Raw genomic sequence first — 19,623 nt, 5'->3', positions numbered from 1 at the left:
TTTTCCACAGTGCTTTCTGTTGCTTCTGAATTCACAGAAACAATGTTGCTTTGGTATTTCTCTGACTTTGTCTGTTTGTTTCCCTTAAAAAAATCACAGATTCTGGGGGGAAAAAAAAAACAAAGTAAAACCAAATCCAAAACTTTCAAACCATGTAAAAACCAATTCCTTTTCTTAGGAAGAGCTGATGGACTCAGATCACAACATCAGTTATTCAACAGAGAAATTACTTTTGACAGCAGTTCTGTTCATTTGCCAACTTAAATATCGCTTTTCTCCTTTTGCCTAAATACATCAGGATGGACTTTTGCAACCCTACACTCTGACCAAGAAAAATAACAGAATGTAATAGGACATAATAATGAATTTATTTTTTTTTCACCTACCTAGCTGCAGAGCTGAATACTGGTCCCAAGAGTCACACCAAGGCCACAGGCTGCCATCTTCCTACTAACTTGGACAAACTCTATCTGATGTCACCTTTGGCTTTTGGGAAGGTTTACACTTGTTTAAGACAGTGCCTGTGTGCACAGTTTCCTGTGACCCTGGTCTGACTGGATCCTTGAAACATTGTGACCAGGGATATCCCCCTTGGAGCACCCTGTGTCCCCACAGCCCTTCCAGCATGGCAGCCTTACTTGCTGTGAGGAGCTGCTGCAGCAGCACCTGCCTCAAAGAGGGAATTACACTCCATGGATGCAGCTGCTCCTTGGCTATCCTGAAGGCCAGCCAGAATAGGGCTCAAGAGTGATGTAGGCATCTGAGACCTTTCCAGCATCCAATTAGTAGTTACTCATAGGAAAAAGCACACTCAGGGAGTCATCTCAGAGTATTTCCACTTCTCTAAGTTTCTGCTCTTTGCCTGCTGCTATAAGGGGAACCCCAGATTGTCTCTGCTGCACTGTTTAGTTTCCCACACTGAAACTACAGGGAGGAGGGAAAAGGAAAGGTCACGCTAACAAACTACAACAAGCATGAAGTCATATGATTCTCCTCTTAAATGTAAGGAGCCAGAATCCCTGAAGTGGCTGCCAGCAATTAGTAGAGTCAGCTCATCCCCCTAGGAACACACTAGTGCTTTATTAAGACTAATTGCCATGAGCTATCTGATCACCCAGGCTGGTGGGAGACAGCCCATGCGGGGAAAGTCTCTGTGCTGGCCTGCAGACCGGGGCTCCCAGCTCTGCTTCACGTGGTGTTCTGGTTTTTTAAAAAACTGAGTAATGCAGCTTTGCTTTAAAGGCTGCACTATAGGAAGCTTCTGTCACATTTACAGCCCCACCCACAGCAGTAGATTGCTATAACAGACTTCAGGATTATGACAGTTTATTTTACTTAAGCTACCACAATATTTCCAATCTGTTACTTGGTCTGAGCCATTCGAACCACTGCATTCATATACACTGGAAAAAGAACAGTACTTGAAGAGAGGGAGACTTGCTACTAACTAGGTGCAGAGCAAATTTCAATTTTAATTTAAAGTCAAAGGGGATTGACTTTTTTCAATCTCTTCAATCTATTCTTACTCATTGAGCAGTTGGTTTAACTGCATAATGTTAAATAGCCAAAAATGACACTTATTCTTGGAAGTGTTGCTTTTAAGGAAGATTGCATAAGAGTAATGTTTTCACTGATGCCCAAAATGTACTTTCCTATCTCCAGCCTACCTACATTAAAGTTGTAAAGTGTCCTTTCACGGTTTTCTGAAATGTTTTGTACTACAGACATTGTACGTGATCTATCCACACTTCTAAACTTTTATCCTTCATTTAAAAGCCAGACAATGCAAGTTAGAAACAAAGTCTGCATCACATTACAAGGAATGTTGTTGTGCTCCTCACAGGAAAACTAAGGGACCTCCAGACCACTAGAGTGACCTTCTATGCTCTCAACTGTCCTTGTAATGCTGGAGACTTCAATGAACTGCTTTTATCTTTGCAGAAAATTATGGCATGTGCAATCACGTGCAGCAGACCTTAGAAAACTACCCTACAGATTACAGTGCAAACTTTTTTGCATCATAAAATACAGATTTAGTTTGAAAATAAGTACTGAAAGCTCTGAAGTCCTTGGTGATGTCCTCCTGAAATATGAGTCTTCTCACATATGCACTTCAGAAGCTGTCAAACACTTTACATCTTTGTCAAGAACTGACCTACCTCATTTTGCAAAACCTTTTCTTCCAAATGTAAATGTAAAGTTTGAATTTAAATGTCAAGAGACATTTAAAAGCATAGAAATGCCATACATGGATAAGTCCACTGTCTCAATGACAGACGACTGCCAGCTCTGTTAAAACTTACTTTCACTTGATCCTTTTGCTGATTAATCCCAGCAGTTCTGTGGCTCTGCTACTTAAAAACCAAAAACCTAAGAACTTTGTTTCAGTTTCAAGCACATGTTAAAGTACATGTTTTAAAGACTATTCACTAAATCTAAGTTTTTGACTAAAAATGTTTTCACCAAAACATTTTTCCAGGAGTTATTTTTATTGGCATCCATATACTGTATACTACTAAAACCTTTGGAAACAATGTGGGATCATTTTCAGTTAAAATAACTCAAACTAGCCAGTGAATGTCCTCAAGTAGGGTACTTCAGATCTCATTTGCTGTTGAAAGATTGCATTTTCTGCTTTGTCACTGCCTTTTCTAACCAATATTTGTAAGTATATTCAAACCCAAATACCTGAGCAGAAACCACTTCTCCAAGATACCAGTATTTTAGCGGTATGTCTTTCAGATTAGCCTGATTTTTCAACCTAATTATAAAGTACTGTTTGCCACCATTAATTTGAGAAGGAATTGTTTGTACCTTTTCAAAAGACAAGGGTTTTTGTGGAATGGCTCTACTCACTCATCTTCAAAGCAGCCTTACCATTCCCAAAGTACAGCAGCTTAGGCCCCTGGCTCTTTTCCCTCTTCACTCAGCTGACCTGACGCTTGGAAAAGACTGGACCAGAAACATATGGGTATGACATAATAAGCTGCATCATCTTATGATGAGGCCAATCACAAAGTTTTCAGTGTTTGAGCATAACTGTGCCTTGGCTGGGGCTCCCACAATCCAGCCCATTCCCATGTCTGAGGGCAGGACGGTTGCACCACTACACAACCAACTTCTTATGGGAAAACCCATAAAACATTGCTACTGTAGGGTAGAAAAAGAGAGACTCTCTTATCAAGCAGTAAGCACATTGCAGCAATTTCTCAATTGGCTATGTATGCAGCTATTAGTGAGTCTTCTTCAGGTAGGTTAATTTTTAACACGGGACATTCTGTCTCTGACAACCTCCACAAAGGCTGAAATTGACTCTTCTGAAGTGGCTGGAAAGCAGCCCAGTGAGAGTGCTGGCTGACAGCTGACTGAACATGATTCAGTGTGTGCCCAGGTGGCCAAGAAGAACAACGGCATCCTGGCTTGCATCAGGAATAGTGTGGCCAGGGCAGTGACTGTCCCCCTGTACTTGGCACTGATGAGGCCCCACCTCGAATGCTGAGTCCAGTTCTCGGCCCCTCACTTTAAAAAGGACACTGAGGTGCTAGAGCATGTCCAGAGAAGGGCAACAAGACTCATGAAAGGACCAGAGAATGTGTCTTACAAGGAGTGGCTGAAGGAGCTGAGGGTGTTTAGCCTGGAGAAAAGGCAGCTCAGGGGGGACCTGATTGCTCCCTACACCTACCTGAAAAGAGGCTGCAGGGAGGTGGGGCCAGTCTCTCCTGCTGTGCCTGCAGTGACAGGACCAGAGGGAATGGCCTTAAGCTCAGACAGAGGAGATTCAGATTCGATAGCAGAAAAAAATGGTCACTGTTAGGGTGGTCAGGCACTGAAATAGGTTGCCCAGGGAGGTGGTGGAGTCACCATTCCTGGAGGTGTTTAAGAGGTGTCTGGATCTGGTGCTAGGTGAACAGTTGGGTTGGACAGGATGATCTTAAAGGTCTCTTCCAACCTTCATGATTCTATGATTCTATGAGTCTGTGATTCTAAAGGATAGAAATCACGACTAACTCCATTTATTACCTCTGAATTACGGTTAGTGCAACCAAAATTAAGATTTGTTCTGGCAGCAAATTGCTCTTGCACACTGTATATATAAGTACAATGCAAAGAATAGAGAGATGTGCACATATAATAACAATGTATACATGTGTGTGGAGATTATACTCATAGGACAGTTTTAGATAAAATACAAAGCTACAATGATTGCCATGGGCCAAAATCTCAAATATATTCAAAAAGGACCACAAAAATCAGGCAGCATGGGCTCATTGCTAGTTGTTGAACAAGTGAGTCTGTGTTTTTGTTTCAGGAAGTTTTCTACTGCTGCTTGCCAGAGCAGAAAGGATGGATACTAGGTGAAGGACAACTCTGTACTGATCCCAGACTTGTATTTCTCTCTGAGATCTTTTACTGGCTGTTCTTAGAAACAGGATACTGGTCTAGACAGCCTGTGGTGTGACCTAGTGGCTTTCTTGAAGTTCTTTCTTTGTATCTCAAGGAATGTTACTGTAAATGTCTATGACTTTTCCTTTGGTTTATCTGTCTGTCTTTATTTTTTTTTTAAATGCGGTGTTCATTAAGTGGTTAATTTTACTACAGCCTTATGAATCAAAGGTTTCCTTTAATGCAATACCAATTTAGACCATGCCTGCAGCTTACCTGAAGATGAGATCTTCTTGTCATAATTTTAAATGTCCTACGCACAGTTCCTCACCCCAGATATCTACAGCAAAAACAACCCAGACAACTGATCTGGCTTAAATGTCCTCGAAAAAAAAAATCTGGCATTTCCACCTCTTTTCCTGTATCAGCTTTGCTTTAAGAAGTGACACCCAGTGAGGTGCTTGACTGAAATTGTCCAGACTCCAAAGTGCAGGATCACTTGACCCACATCCTCCCACTGCCAGATTTTGGCATTAAAAGTTCAATGCAAATTGCTTAAACTCTCCTTGACTGTATTTTTTACGTTAGCAACTTGATGAGCAGTTTTACCTGGTACAAGCTGGCAAGGTGGTGTTTAGTTTTAATCAGAAAGGGTTGGTTGACCCCTGGGTGATCCACGTCATGAGCTGCAGCAGCGAGCAGTCCGAGCATGATGTCCGATGGGGTGAGGAAGTTGGCAAGCTGAATCATCACACACATTAATCACAACAAGAACAGGAACAGTAAATATTTTCTGGTAAATAAACAAACCAGCTGACATCATGGCATAAATTGGGTGTGTTGGCATTTGTACACAAATGTCAAGTATAAATTTTGTGAACAATGTTTTTAAGGTACATGTTGAACATACATCTATAAAGATATTACACTACATAATCATCTTTTATTAGAGTTTGTATTTCTTATCTCTTTATTACCCATGGCAATATAAGGATTGTTGTAATAGAAGGGCATTGGCATAGTCTCATTTGTTTCAAAAAGCAAACAGGTAGGCTGACAGGTTGGCATATGTTAGCATCCATTGTAAGAGCTCGGCCCCTCCAAGTATTTAGTAATGCCAACAAAAGATCAGGCTTCAATTCTCTAGCATAGCACTGTGTTACAAAATGCAGAGTTTATCAACTTCTGAAATTTCAGCTTTGGCTGTTAAATATCTATCCCCGTTCCAGTATATGTATTTTATTAGAGAACATAATTTACCTTTCTAACTTTAAACATTCAAGTTGGAAAACCTGTCCAGATTTTTTTCTGTTACAGGACTCATTTAGAAGCAAAAAAGGGTAGTCTTAGCATTTTCTGTTTGTGAGAGTGAGGCAGTTATTACCAGCCCAATGAGTCTGTAAAGAGTACAGGTATATGAGAAGAAAGAAGCATTCTGAGGTCAGAACTGATGAGCAGTATGGTCCAGGTTCTGGATGTTGTCTGTCCTCTGCATTTCCTGGCAAGAAAGGACTTGCAGATCTTGCAGGAGATGAAAATACAAGAAAGGTGGGGCCTGCTCCTGCCCTCACCATTGGTATATTCTGGTGTAACAAACTGCTAGTTCTAGCAGAACATCCTTTCATTTGAGCCAAGCCAGAAAAGGTTAGTTATGTTCTTATACTGTGGCTCAGTATGGCAATATCACAGTGCCTTCCAGTAACACACAAGGCAACACTACTCTGATGCTGTGAGAACTTGCAGCAGCAGTCAAATACTCATGCAGAGGATACCCTTGCAAGAGACCCATCTGAAGGGACTGTTTTCCCCTTTCCTGGTGATATTGTGCCAATTTGGTATGCTGAAATAGTGATGTGGGGAGCTGATGATCTGAGGTGGCTGAGGCACAGACATGCATTGCCTCCTTCGGAGTTTGACGGGAGAAGAGCTGCAGGCACCACTGGGTGCCTGGGTCACAGCACTGAGCTGGCTGGAGCTTACATGGCAGCACTCAGACAGGATGCCTGCGTGATGAGAAGTGACTCTCACAGCTTGACTGAAACATCTGTAATCTGTAGCCAAGGCTGCTCCTGACTTGTTGCTGACTTCCAGCACGCCATCACTTTCTGCTGTCTAGAACTATGTCCTGGGGCTTTTATTTCAACCCTGGGAAAAAAAATCTGAGAACTATCTGAAAGCAACATGAGTGTGAAAGGTTGTCATTACCTTGGGCTCCCTCAGATAGCAGTGCATAGCTTGTGTGACATCAGCGGCATGGACAGCATTGTGGTATGGGTTCTGGCTATGGTAATCGTCTTGAACCATAACTGCAAATCAAAGCAGAAAACAAAGATCCTTTTGTCTCTGAATGCCATGGCCACAAGTGGGAACTGGACTTAAAATACAATCTGAGGTTTTGCAGTCAGCTGCCTGAGGAGTTTCTTCAAATAGCTGTAGCTTATTTAAATTGCTGCTTTTATCGGGGTACCTTTAGAGAAAAAATGCATGAAAGGATTTGTGAGGCCCAAGGGGATATACTGGGTGTAGTGCATAAATCACCTCTTTCTTGCCTTAGTGAAGGCTCTCATTCAGGAATAAAATAAACAAGGAAGAGAGGCAAATTTATCCACAACGGAGTGTAATTATTTAGCCTGCTGTTGTAGGGTAGTAGTGTGCCATTAAGGCAGTACCACCTATTTTACAGCAGCAGGGAGTGAGACCCTGATATCCTGCCATGATTTGTTATTTGAGTGATGAACTACAGGCAAAGGCATTCCTATATTCCCAGGAGAAGAATAAAAAAAAACCAGCTTTGGGGTATTCACAGCAAAATCTCCAGTGACAATTTTAGTCACATCTGTGTGTTCATTTTAAAATGCCAGTCCCTCTTGCTTCAGTTTGCAGCTCTGGAACCGGTCCAGTTGGACCAGGAGCACCAACCTCTTAACTCTCAGTGCTCTCTCTCAGAGACAAAAATCATTGAGATGTGTGCTTCACACCCCTCTGTTCCTTGCAGCAGTGTGTGCACCATTACGTGGTCGTGGGACAGCACCACGTGAGCACTGGGAGCTGCATGTGATCGTGCCTAGGGCGCTCTCCTAAACACGATCCAATTAATCCAATGGAAAGCCAACGGGCAGATTTCCCATGGCGCTCACTGCCAGCATGAGGAGTGCCAGAGAAAGTCCGAGCCTTCTGTCTGTTTCCAGCCACACAAGCATCTGGAGGTACAGTGGGTAATCCCTTAAACTGGGAGTTTAGACCACTAGCTCTAATTGCCCGACTGTCCGCTTCACGTCTGCCCACAGGAGTTAGAAACAGCAGGGAGATTTTGTCTGTCTCCGCACCAGAGGAACACTTTCCAGAAGCAACAATTATGCAGTCTTAAAGAAGAGACCCTGCTTTGGAAACTGCCTGACAGCCTGAAAAACTGGCATTTAGCTGCTTTCAAAAAGTGATGCAAAAAGTAATTGATTTTGGCCAATTTCTTCTTTTGGTTCACTGACAGCATGGGGCTAATATTTCTGTTGGCAGTAACAGCAGCAGGGGCTTTCATCAACACTGTTCAGTGTAGACAGGACAGCTTGATATAATTTGTTAAATTTTGCACATAAGCTTTTAACTGCCCTGGTCTTTTAGTCACTAAAATAATTACGCTGCACCACAATTGTACTGTGCACGCGTAGGTTCTGCAGTGTCTGTCTGTCTGTGTGGGCCTGAGCCAGCCACATCTCTGCATGGCACATTTTATTTTAAATCACCAGTGTGACTGTGGTGCTGGGATGCTTCAGCCCAATGCACAGCCTTTTGAAATCCCTCCACTGACTAGGTAGTGGACCAAGTACTTGAGTGCCTGAAAACTGTATGCTGATCCATATCATAGGTATCTTTTACTGAAATATTTCCAACTACGTCATTTTTACACAGACAGACCAAGCCAGTGCCTTCTCGGATGTTCTACTTAAGCTATAAACTTCATTCAAAGATGGTTGTTGAGGTGTGCACTTACCAAAAAACCTGTGTAATGTAACCATGTCTAACTGGAAATGGTGAATAAGTCCATGCACATTGAAGAGGTGACAAAGCAGTGTTACAAGACTGTTTCCTAAAAGGAGAAAGGAACAACTCTTAGAATCCCTTTACAGGTAGTTATAAACCAAGCAAGGCTAAAAATCTGGGCAATTTCCTATTAGTCAGCTCCTATCACCTCATCTCCAATGAAGTGAGCTTAGATGACTCTCAGGTACTCAGAAGTCACTTATACAAATTACTCCTATATGTAATCAAGACTTGATGGAAAGGTTGTACCAATGGAGTGCCATTCTTGTGTCTAGATGCCCTAAAGACACGTTTGCTGTTTCAACATGACAGGCAAACTGTGGTTTTAACTGGAAGGAGGCAAACTGACGTGGTTTTAACAAAATCTTCAACAGGCTTGTCTGAGAGCGACATCATTTTCATAATTCAGGTCTATCTTCAGAAACAACAGAAACAAGAGTGGCTTTTTTGCCACTTGGGTTTGCCATACTGTGCTAATTAATTACTAAAAATCAGGAGTTTGGAATGAATTTTTTTATTTTGCATATGGCTGTATAAACATGTAATTAACCTTGGTAACCTAGCTCAACTACAACTGCATCTCATAACAATGCCACAGACAGGAAAAATGAGTTGCAGCATTTGCAGTCTCAAGTTCCACTGTAATGCTGCACTGGCCTTACTGTAAATCCAATACTGGGAACACTGGCAAAATTGAGCCTTACTAGTATTACATGATCAGCTATACATAAACACAGTATTTCAAAAGGTTTGCACTGCTTAATTCAGCGTCACTGTTTCCATAAAAGTTAGAAAAAACCCCAAACCAACCAACCCATACTACGCATAAACAAAGCTTGAAGGGAGTCTTTTCTTATTTAATGTAACTCAGGAAGGAAAATAAGTATCTGTATCAAGAACATATGGAAACTAACTTGATCTTGACTACTGAGCAGGGGCACAGAAAGATAATTTAGAAGAACTATGCTTTTGCTTCCCAGGCAATTTGCAATCCTTTTCACTCTTCACTGCCAGTCACTCGGCTGAACGAGCCTCTAAACCAAATCTTCTGCCCCAACCAAACCTAATTAGACTGGAGTGAGGAATGAGGGATCTCAATTCTCTGAGCAGTACAGAAAGGGGAAAGGTGTGATCATTACTCTCTCTAGCAGTTACCTGATCAAGGGGTAATGTCTGGACATTTGTGGGGAAGGGGGATGGTTTACATGTGTTTAGAGAAAACATTTCACAGATTTTTACTCTCTAAATAAATTTCCTAATTTTTGCTGCTGAACAGAAGCAAGGGTATCTTCACTCAAATGTCTTTAGTATTGATTGAAATTGACAGATTATGGAGATCTGGATTTATTATATCTAACAGGTATATTTAAAGTGGCTTGGGAGTTTCACAGGCAAATGAAACAGAAACATTTCTTGAAAAGGTGACAACAACAAATGTAGAGGATTAGATTAGTACAAAAGCACACCTGAAACATTGTCCTATAGTTCAGGAAAAGCTTGAAAAAGCTCCAGGATGTATTTGAATAGAGGTTAAATATGGCCAATTTCTCTTCAGTAATTTGAACTGGAAACATTTAACAAACAATTAATTATGGATTTTTTGACTAGTCATATATGAGACAGAGTAAAATAAAGACTTTAAAAAATTACTTACCATTTGTCAAGCGATCAAACAAGAAAATGTCAAAATCCCACATTCCCACTTTGGATAACATATGCTGGAAAAAGCAAATGTGAAAAGGCCAATGACTGGTATGTCACACTGTAAAGCAGATTTTTATTATTATTCCACATTAATCAGTCACAGGATTGGTTATTACAGCTTTAAAGTTTTTTTTCGAGAAACCTATAGAAGTCATATTTGAAATATCAGAAATCAGGCTCATGTGGCTGTACTGCAAAAAATATCAGTTGCACTTTTAACTGAGAAGGTTTTGAACATAACAGTAAAAATGCCTCTAAATGGAACTCAAAACAATGAATAATATAAACCAAAATATTATGAAAATATTCCCTTTTACTATACAAATGCTTCATTGTTTCTTCATGTCCCCAGACTTTCAGTGCAAATTCTCTTAGGTTTTAAAACACTTAATAGTGTTTTAAAATCTTAGCTCTCATTGCGAATATGAGTTACAATGTGCTAAACAAAGAAGTACACAGGAATAGCTTTTATAAATTTAGATACAGTGCTACTGTTAAGCCCACTCAGACATGCAGAGGAATCCATCATTACCTACAACTGCAGTGTTTTTACAGCTACATCAGTTGAGTCAGGAGACTGATTGTGGACTACCTCTATGACCCACAGTGATGTGTGTGTGAATGAAATACACATTCGCTCCCATCTCTAATCTACATTCAAGCAGTTCTGGACTCTTAATTTCTAGCATCTGTCTCATAATCTCCTCCAGCAGAGAATAAAAATCGCCTAGGATATAATTCCAACACCATCAATTGTGAAAGTTTTGCTAGAAAATACCATTCAAAGTAAGTGTAAGAGCTGCAAAATAAGACAATTATATTTTTATCAGTGTGAAGTTTGCAGTCAATGCTCCACACTTCCTAGCCTTTGCCACTATGGAGAGCTATTGTGGGTTTCCCAATAGTTATTCCATAGCAGATGAGAGACACCCATCTTTTTTCAAGTGCATGAACTAAATGCTGTGTCTGGGCTGCACTTAAATCAGTAACTTAACCTGAAATCCTTCATTCTTTAATAAATCCATATTATAATTTCAGTTGTTGGAATCTGAAAATGCTGAGTAGATTTAGCAACATCTTCTGTTGCTTTGAGACCTAAGCCTTTAAGGCTGTAACCACAAATGAGGAATGGACAATCTGTTTGTTGAGAGACAGGCACTAAGGTGGGTCATTTAAGAAAGATCAGCCAGGAATTTGGTTACCTGAAGACTAAAACAAAACTGACACTCTCTGTAGTATTATTAAAAGACATGGAGAGCTGGAGGCCTGTCTTACCCTTGCTTGCCCAAGGTAGTCCTCATCCAGTAGGTAGAGAGAGGCTTGTGGTACAATTCCACGCAGTAACCGGGATGCATGGAAGTATCTCTGGAAACTTAACAGTCTTTTCACTTTCTTCTTGGTGCCGACTTCCCCTGAGAGTGCACTATCTGTGAAAAGCAGCCAGTACAGAAAGCATGAAACCCAAGGTGATGGACGACATTGTCAGTTTAATCAAACACTTTAAAATAGTAATACAAAAATCATGGAGTTCACACTTCTTGCCAAGCCACATGAAGGAGCTGTATTCAAATCACTTCAGCATAATATATTTGTTTATTTTAGAGAGGAAATATGTTCCAGGGAAGAGAATACTATTGTAGGTTTTGGAAGAGCTGAGTTCAGTACACTGCCTGCCACAGCCTTCAATGTGACCCAGCTCAGTCACTGGCAGGAAGGGGGTGATACATCTCCTAACTGCAGGTATTAGGGAGAGCCTAAATGACTAGGCAGAGCTAGGTACAGGAAAGCTGCTCTTACCCTCTCTGCCTCTGTTCCCTAACTATACACCTGAAAATAACATTAATTACTTTGATACCTCACAGGAGGTGTCATTGGAATATATTAAAAATTGCACTGCACTACGAGGTGATCTTGGGTATAAAATAAAAAAATCATACCAAAAGAGAACTCAAAATACAGTTTGAGAACACAAATGTGTGATCCACATTTGGAAAAGGAAATAAAAGAGAGAAAGAAATAAGAATAGGTTCATAATCCTATTGCATTGTCTGCTGTCATTTCTACATATTAAAGCAAATTATAAATGAAGAAAATATTTCAGCTGTGCAATGAGGAAAGCAGGAATATTGAGATAATACAGGCATTTCTGGTTACACAACAAACCATGTTTTCACTAGGTACCAGGATAATTCTAACTCCCTAATGCTGTATTAGGAGATTTTCATATGGGGCTAAATGAGACACAAAAACCAAGGCAGTTTTTATACAGTGATTAAATTACTAATTAGAGTAATTAAATTACCTTATTGTTAGTAAGAAAAATATGGAGGCTTTCTAAAACTCATAATGGTATAGGGTAATTTCATCTGAACTTTTAATAGAACCTCACACTCAGCTGTGGTATTTTCATTTTGCAGTCTGGTATAAGTTTTGGAAAAAAGAGAGGACAGAAACTGGACAGCTGGCCAAAGGTAGCAAGATACAATACAGTTTTATTTGTAAGACAAACCTTGTAAGAAACTGAAGATTAAACAGTCCTTTGAGAGAAAAGTAATGATTTCTTGAGATAAGAAGCTCCATAGCAATGCACTGGTTTAAGTAAGAGCTCATGAAAAATATCTACACACTGCAGCTGACTCTCTGTTTTCTATTTTTCCATCTCTTTTTACGAAAAAACACTGAATGTTTGTTCTACTGTGACATTAAAATATCACTTTGTCTGCTGTTTCTATGGGTGGTATTATTCTGAGAGGACTTCCAGAGAAGTTGCTAAGGTTTTTTTGGATCATGGATGGTTCAGGATTTGATTTCTCTAACAGCAGCAAGCACTCTCTGTAGCAAGTTTCTTCCTTATTAAGTAATCCAACAGCTACTGAGCAGCACCAAGTCAGTAACAACATCCAAAAAAGCCATCCTTACATACTGAGGAGCAACAGAACTTCCAACACCAAGTAAGCCTCATGGTTCTCATGTGCAGCCCGAAGACCTCACTGAGCTTTAATAATATAAAAGCACAAAACAACTTCATTGCATCTTGACAAGCCATGTGGTTTCCAGAATGAAAACAGTAACAACACCACTACTGTACCAGCCTGAAGGTCAGGTTTTCATTTATGATGTGCCAGCACCTGCCTTGATTTTCTCACACATTTTAAAAGCTGGAACAATTTCATGGCCTGTTGAAGGAGTGACTAATGTAGGTGTGAACAGTTACCCAGTGGCAGCAACACATGGAGGAACAAGTAGACTTGTTTTCTTATTTCTTTTCATTTATATAGGGTGCTATGAAATGGCTGGCATTCAATTTAATTCCTGGATAACAAAACACTCTTAAAATTAATTCACTTTTTAAACTTCTGTTAGCTGTTTCTCAACTTTCCAACTTTCCTATTTCCATCTTAGCCACAAGCTGTCAGTACTTTCAGGTAACAAGTTTAAAATTTAAAGTACAAAAAATTCACTTTTTAACATTAAAAATTAGAAGTTGCTCCCACAAATTTTAATCTAAGTTAATATATTTTTTTTCAGTTAAAGACAGATGACTGAAATCACCACCTACACTCTCTTAAACTGTCTTTAAAACTCACACATAGAGTTGCTGTAGATGATCTGAAAATTAAGGTTTGGCCTGAGTCCCAACAAGCAGCTGTACATTGGATTATGAAGAAGTGTTTATTTTATCCTTCGGATTACCAGATCATTTCAGTAACATAAATAATACTTGCCAAAGCACGAACAGGTCAGATGGAAACAAGTAACTTCTTATTATGAAACGTATTTTCTGAATTGAACCACCAAACTTGCTGCCCATTGCTCTGTATGGTTGTCATGGGTCTCAATTCAAATTTAGTTATCAGCAGACAGCGCCCCTGAAACCTGACTTGATGTTTCAGGTGAGCACTGTACTCTAATATATTATACAAAAAAGATTACCCACAATAATCTGTATTTTCATTCATAAGGGAAGAAGTTCATAATACTGATACAGAATTGTAGCAAATGTATTTTCAAAACTGGGCTCTTGACAGAATAGCCCAAATCCAGCACTGCAGGCTATCCACGTGCAAACTCTGGATGTCAGCTTAAAAGAGTATCATGATCCTTTGGGTCATTTCAGTAATAACTGATTTGCTTTTGACTCACAGGACTCATTAGCTGATTGCTATCACCTATCTCAGATTACTCTGACATCCACAATAATGTATTTTATTTTGATGGTGTCTTGCACAAAATTGGACTGATGCTGCCCTTCTCTGAGCACAACACACCCCAAGTATAATCTCACTAGCGTTTTCTCTTTCCCCTTCCAAGATCAGTGTCAAACAAAAAAAAGGAAAACCACAACTATATGAAGTTGAGGGAAAAAGGTTTATTAGAACAGAAGAGCAAAAGGCAATGCAGCCAAAAGTGAACACTTAAATTCTGCTCTCAGCTCAGCAGTTGCATCTGAATCTCCCAGAAGCAAAAAGCCATTCCCAACATATGGGATCTACCAGCTGACATAAAATCAAGATGCAGTTTTAAGATGAAATTAAAGATTTATGTGAATGACTTACAGTAAAATGCTGAACATACTACTTTATTGACAACTGTAAATTTCAATTTAAATAATAAATATAAAATTTTGATGATGACACATGTTACAAGTCATACAGTGCCTTCAGATGAAACTGAATTGCAAAGTAAATGAATCAAAAATATTACTGCAGATATCCCTGAACTTCAGCTTTGGAACTATGGATACCAGAACATATGCTATAGCATCTGGTTAAAGGCAATGATCTGCAAAGGTCATATGGGAAGGATTTAGTAATTATGAGCAATTTTGAAATGAATGTGAAAGACAAACAAGAATGTCTTTTGTTTATACCCATAAAACTTCCCTCCAGAACTGTGTTTAACTTTAGTCATTGTGGCAACTTTTGAATGTTCTGCTTACCTAAAAAACTCCATCTCTTAAAAGATGCCCATCCTCATGCTACGGAGCGACTGCCTAGCAGAGGGTGGCAGAAACCCTCCTTTGTACACTGCACAAAGTTATTGTATGAATTACACAGACATCTTGTATGAATTACACACATGTTTACAGAAGTGTTTGTGCAAGCATTCCTCACAAAGCTCAACCGCTGCCTTCAAAAGCTCAGGTGGCCTGAGCTCGCAGCGTTTCTCCTGTATTTTAGCAGGCAACCAAAGTGGCTGCATTTTTCTCCAGGTAATTTGACAGCCACATCAGGCAGGCACGCACAGCCAGCAGACCATGGATGATGTCTGCATTACTGCTCGTGGCCCTCAAGAGGTTAATAAGCTGCAGAAATCAATGGCTGCCTTCTTTCTCCCAACACAGCTCCTCCAGTTACACAGATCTTCTCGCCTTAAATTGATCTATGCCTCGCTACACACCAACCTCTGTTATTTCAGGAAAAGAGTTTTCCTGCACTGGGAACTGCTAGTGGTTTTATTTCACATTTCTTTCACACTGCTGCAATAGCACGTGCCCACAGGCAGCATGAATATAAAAATGATGGAGGTTATGCTAACAATGGTTGAGTTAACATCCAGAAATGATCACATAAATCAAACTTGGACAAGGGTGTACTTAACTCTGCACTAGACATTCATTACATTGTTACTGTTCTTTCAAAATAAACAACCTTTGTTATGCATTCAAATAAAGCCTCTGAGTTTTTCTTCACGGTACTGCCTTTTGTTATTTTATTGCACTTCAGCGTACAATAAAAACAGGTCACCCAGCAGCACGAGTGGATAAAAAAAGGGCTTATTAATTTTCAAAATGAATGGATTCAGAAAAGAGAAATGGTTTTTTCCTCTTCTTTTCTAAAGGATGCAGAATAAATCAGGTCCTCAAGCAGCTGCCATGGAATCATATAATTTGTAATACCCTTTCCCCTCTTCCAATGATGCAAAGGCATTTCATACACAGCCACTGTATGCCCGAAGACCCAGGCAGGACTGGTGGGAAAGTGCTGGGATATCTGGGAGGTAAGGTGAGAGGGTGAGTCCTGCAATTTAGGCTCAGGACAGCCTGCAAACAGTAAGGATTCTGGGAAACAATTTGTCTCTGGTCCTACAGTTTTCCACACTGGTTCCTGGCTGGACAGCTAGTTAGAAAACTTCCCTTTGCGAGCCTTTGTGAGAGGTCTGTAATTGACTTAGGAGGAATAACTGGTGTTTTTCCTTTTTTTGCACATAAAACTATGCCATGCATTTACATCACCTTTACTGAAGTCTTGTTTGGCATATTCATTGCATGCTTGGCTGCTGAATTTTTCTTACACAGGAGAGTGCATAGCACTGATGATAGAAAAAAACTGCTGTGCCCTCTTAGTATCTTCTTATGTTACAGACTTATCAGTGTCCAAAAGACAACAGCAGCATTAGTGTGGGTAGTTGAACTAACACTGGTGATCTAAAAATTAATGACAAACCTAATGTTTTAAATTTGAATTTTGTAGAAAGCACTTATCAACTAGAAGAACAGAAAACCTCTTCTCTCTGCACTGTCTAGGCCTTCCAGATACATTTCACCTTGTAGTCCAAATAGCCTTCGGAAAGAAAACACTGAGGTTTTGAGGAAAGGCCCGAGAAAATGCACAAACCACCAGAAGCCTATCTGGAAGGACTGTGACTTAAAAGCTTTCAATCTGGTGCAGAAGGACCAAGGAGCTCAGATGAATACCCCAGTTCTATGTCTCAATCACCTGTGTAAGAAACTAAAAAAGATTGATTCAAAATTAGCAAGATTGTGTCAATTTTATCATCTGAATATACATACACTGGTCACTGCAACTAAGAAGACTGAGATGAAGATCTTGCACTATATCCTATCTACAGATAAAAATGTGTTGTTCTGAAATCTTGTAAATGCAGGAATCTTTCTGAGACTTCCTCAGACTACATGGAAGCCAAAAAAGTTGTTATAAACACATTGTTTTTACTTGCTTCTCCAACATCTAAAATATTCTTTGTTCCTTGACTTCTGAAAAATTCGTTCTTAGAGATGAAGTGCTCTCTGCCAGCTGCCATTGTTTATTTAGGTTGCAACTGAATTATTTCTCTTTAGAGGGGCAAACTTTTTTTCAATGAAAACTTTTCTCACAGCAGAAGCTGTGAGAAAGAGAAAATGACCCTGAAAACATCAGAGAAAAGCAAAAATTTAGAAGTACAGCAAAAGAAGTTTAAAATTTTCTGCTTTAGAGTAAAAATTTTGTTCTCCAGCCACATCCACAAGTGCACAAAACCAATGCAAAGCCCTGCTTAAAGAGGAGTCACTTGTGCTTCTCTGGATAGAGTGAGACGTTCTGAGAAATCACCTTTCTACGTGACCTGGCTCTGGAGTTTCCACTTCTTTGAACATCACTTGAAGTGATGGTGCCTTGTTACAGCTGAATTTCCAACTCATGAAGTTCCTGCGCAATTATTGGCATTTTGAAAAAGACTAGTCACGCAGTTTCCTCCCCATCCCAAAATACATTCTTTTTGATACTGTTTGAAAGAAGTTAAGAATTATGCTGATAATTCCACTTATATACTAAATAATCCTATTACAACAAGTTCTGGAGAAATTAGGGTTTCAAAGACCACTTAAATAACAGAATATTAGTCATAATAACAGGAAGAGGAATAGATTAAATCAAAATTTAGGATGAATTCAGATGTGTTTCTTATCAGAATTTGAAGTCTTTATTTGGGCTATCACTCATCTTTATGCAAACAAACACTTTGGCATCATTTTATTAAGCCTCCTCCAAGTTCTTAGGAAATGGCATGTTATTTTCTTGTTGGATTTCTGGGTGCTGTTTAGATGGTCTGGGAAAAAGCCCAAAGATGGCCTTGGGCCCCCGGGTTCGAAAGGACGAGAGGAAGCTTCAGATTTGTTCTCGGTCTCGGTGTTTATTAATTGCTTATCTAAAAGATTTTCTCTTGGCCTGACAGAGTTCTGCTCAGCAGTCAGCCATGGGCACACACTGAGAGCCCCTGGGGCGGTCACCTATCTTTATACCCGGAGTTACGTATACCATATTTATCATTTTTCTCCAATACCCTCTACCCTTATTAACCAGTGTTCCCCTAGTAAGGTCCAATCCTGGAGTGCCAACTCCACCACAGAAGATGGAGGCTTAGAGGAAGAAGAAGAAGGAGAAGGGCACGCCCCAATCCCTCCATCTTGCCTCTCTAGACCCCCCTGTACAGGGATCTTAAACCCTGTATCTCACACTCCAATTAACTTGTCCCTTCACCATTCACCCCAGTGAAATCCTCCCGTCCTCATACTGATGTCATCTCCCATGTGGGATCAAAGTCCAGCCACCAGACATTTCTGGCAACATTCCAGGACTCCCGAGCCCCCCAGGGGTAGTCTGGTTCACCCTGCACCCCAGTTCTGAGAGACTGAGATCCACATTTTCTGGTTTGTCACAATCTCATTATCATTTCATTTATGAACCTTTACTTTGACACTTCAATCTTTGTACAGCAATCAGGACCTTTTCTTCCTAAAACTGTTAATGTTCTATGGCTGATTACAGTTTCTCCAACAGGAAACAGTGCATCCCCTCCTCCTTCACTCCCCTTGAGAAAAAACAACATAACCTGTAATAACAGCAAACCCAACCTTCATTTGTCATTTTAATGATCCCTTCTCCTTGTTCTTTCTCTTCCTCTGGTCATTTGGAAAGTATCCTCAGTGTTATCTTCAGTAGATCCTTTCCCTTTTCTAATCAAGGAAAAGGAGGTGGGGTGGCAGAATGGGTCACGCATCATTTGGCAACTTTTAAAGGGACATCTTCAGTGAACTGAATCCCAAGTCTGTACTAAAAAGTAAGCTACAAATGAGTGTATCAGATCAGTGTTTGCTAAGACTCAGTGTGTGAAGCACATGCAGGCTTTTTGTTTGTTTTGCTTGCTTTTGTTTGTTTTGAGTTCTTCTGACGCATTCATAACCCAAAATGATGGATTTTGTTGGCATATGAGGGCATGTCCATCCATTGGTTTTACATTCTAGCTTTCATTTTTCCACAAGTGTGGCATTAAAGCTAAACAAGGAGCATGAATAGCAGGAAGTCCATTATACTTTTCAAGCGAACTCTGTTATTAAATTTTGCATATAGCATCACTTAGAAAAATACAAAAATGCAAACTCTTCCTCCAAAAAAAAAAAAACCCTTCCTATTTTTTGATGAAAAGGGTGAACCAGATTGACTTCCAATGACACACAGAATTTTTTAATATAGTGAGGGGTTACTGGAAAAGAGAACATTCTCTGTGCTGAAGTATTAAGAGGATTCTAATTTCTCTTCCTTGAATAGGTAACTGACAGCAAGGCCACAGGCTGACCAGTTCTGAAAATGTTCATCCCATTCAAACAAGCTAATGTGATTAAGAAGCCTATGTGTCTTAGGGATGTTGATGAGTATCTTTTGGATAGGTTTATCTACGAGGAACTAGGGGAAGTATTATGCAGAAATAATGCAGACCTCG

At 39.9% G+C, this 19,623-nt stretch overlaps 1 protein-coding gene across 3 annotated transcripts in view; it reads right to left on the bottom strand.

Moving 5' to 3' along the window:
• The window catches only part of PDE7B (phosphodiesterase 7B), a 168,143-nt gene that overhangs the window by 11,447 nt on the left and 137,073 nt on the right, over positions 1–19,623 (bottom strand). For all 3 annotated transcript variants that reach the window (XM_054279373.1, XM_054279372.1, XM_054279371.1), the window contains 5 exons: positions 11,401–11,552; positions 10,076–10,139; positions 8,372–8,467; positions 6,589–6,689; positions 4,993–5,124 (listed from right to left, as the gene is read on the bottom strand). In XM_054279373.1, the coding sequence (XP_054135348.1) occupies positions 4,993–5,124; positions 6,589–6,689; positions 8,372–8,467; positions 10,076–10,139; positions 11,401–11,552 (545 nt within the window). The remainder of the gene's footprint in view (positions 1–4,992; positions 5,125–6,588; positions 6,690–8,371; positions 8,468–10,075; positions 10,140–11,400; positions 11,553–19,623) is intronic.

The sequence above is a fragment of the Melozone crissalis genome, unplaced genomic scaffold, assembly GCF_028551555.1.
Source record: "Melozone crissalis strain CALT ecotype California unplaced genomic scaffold, PUWL_Pcris_2 ptg000027l_1, whole genome shotgun sequence".
NCBI classification, from domain to species: Eukaryota; Metazoa; Chordata; class Aves; order Passeriformes; family Passerellidae; genus Melozone; species Melozone crissalis.
This window is presented reverse-complemented; position numbering and strand designations above follow the sequence as displayed.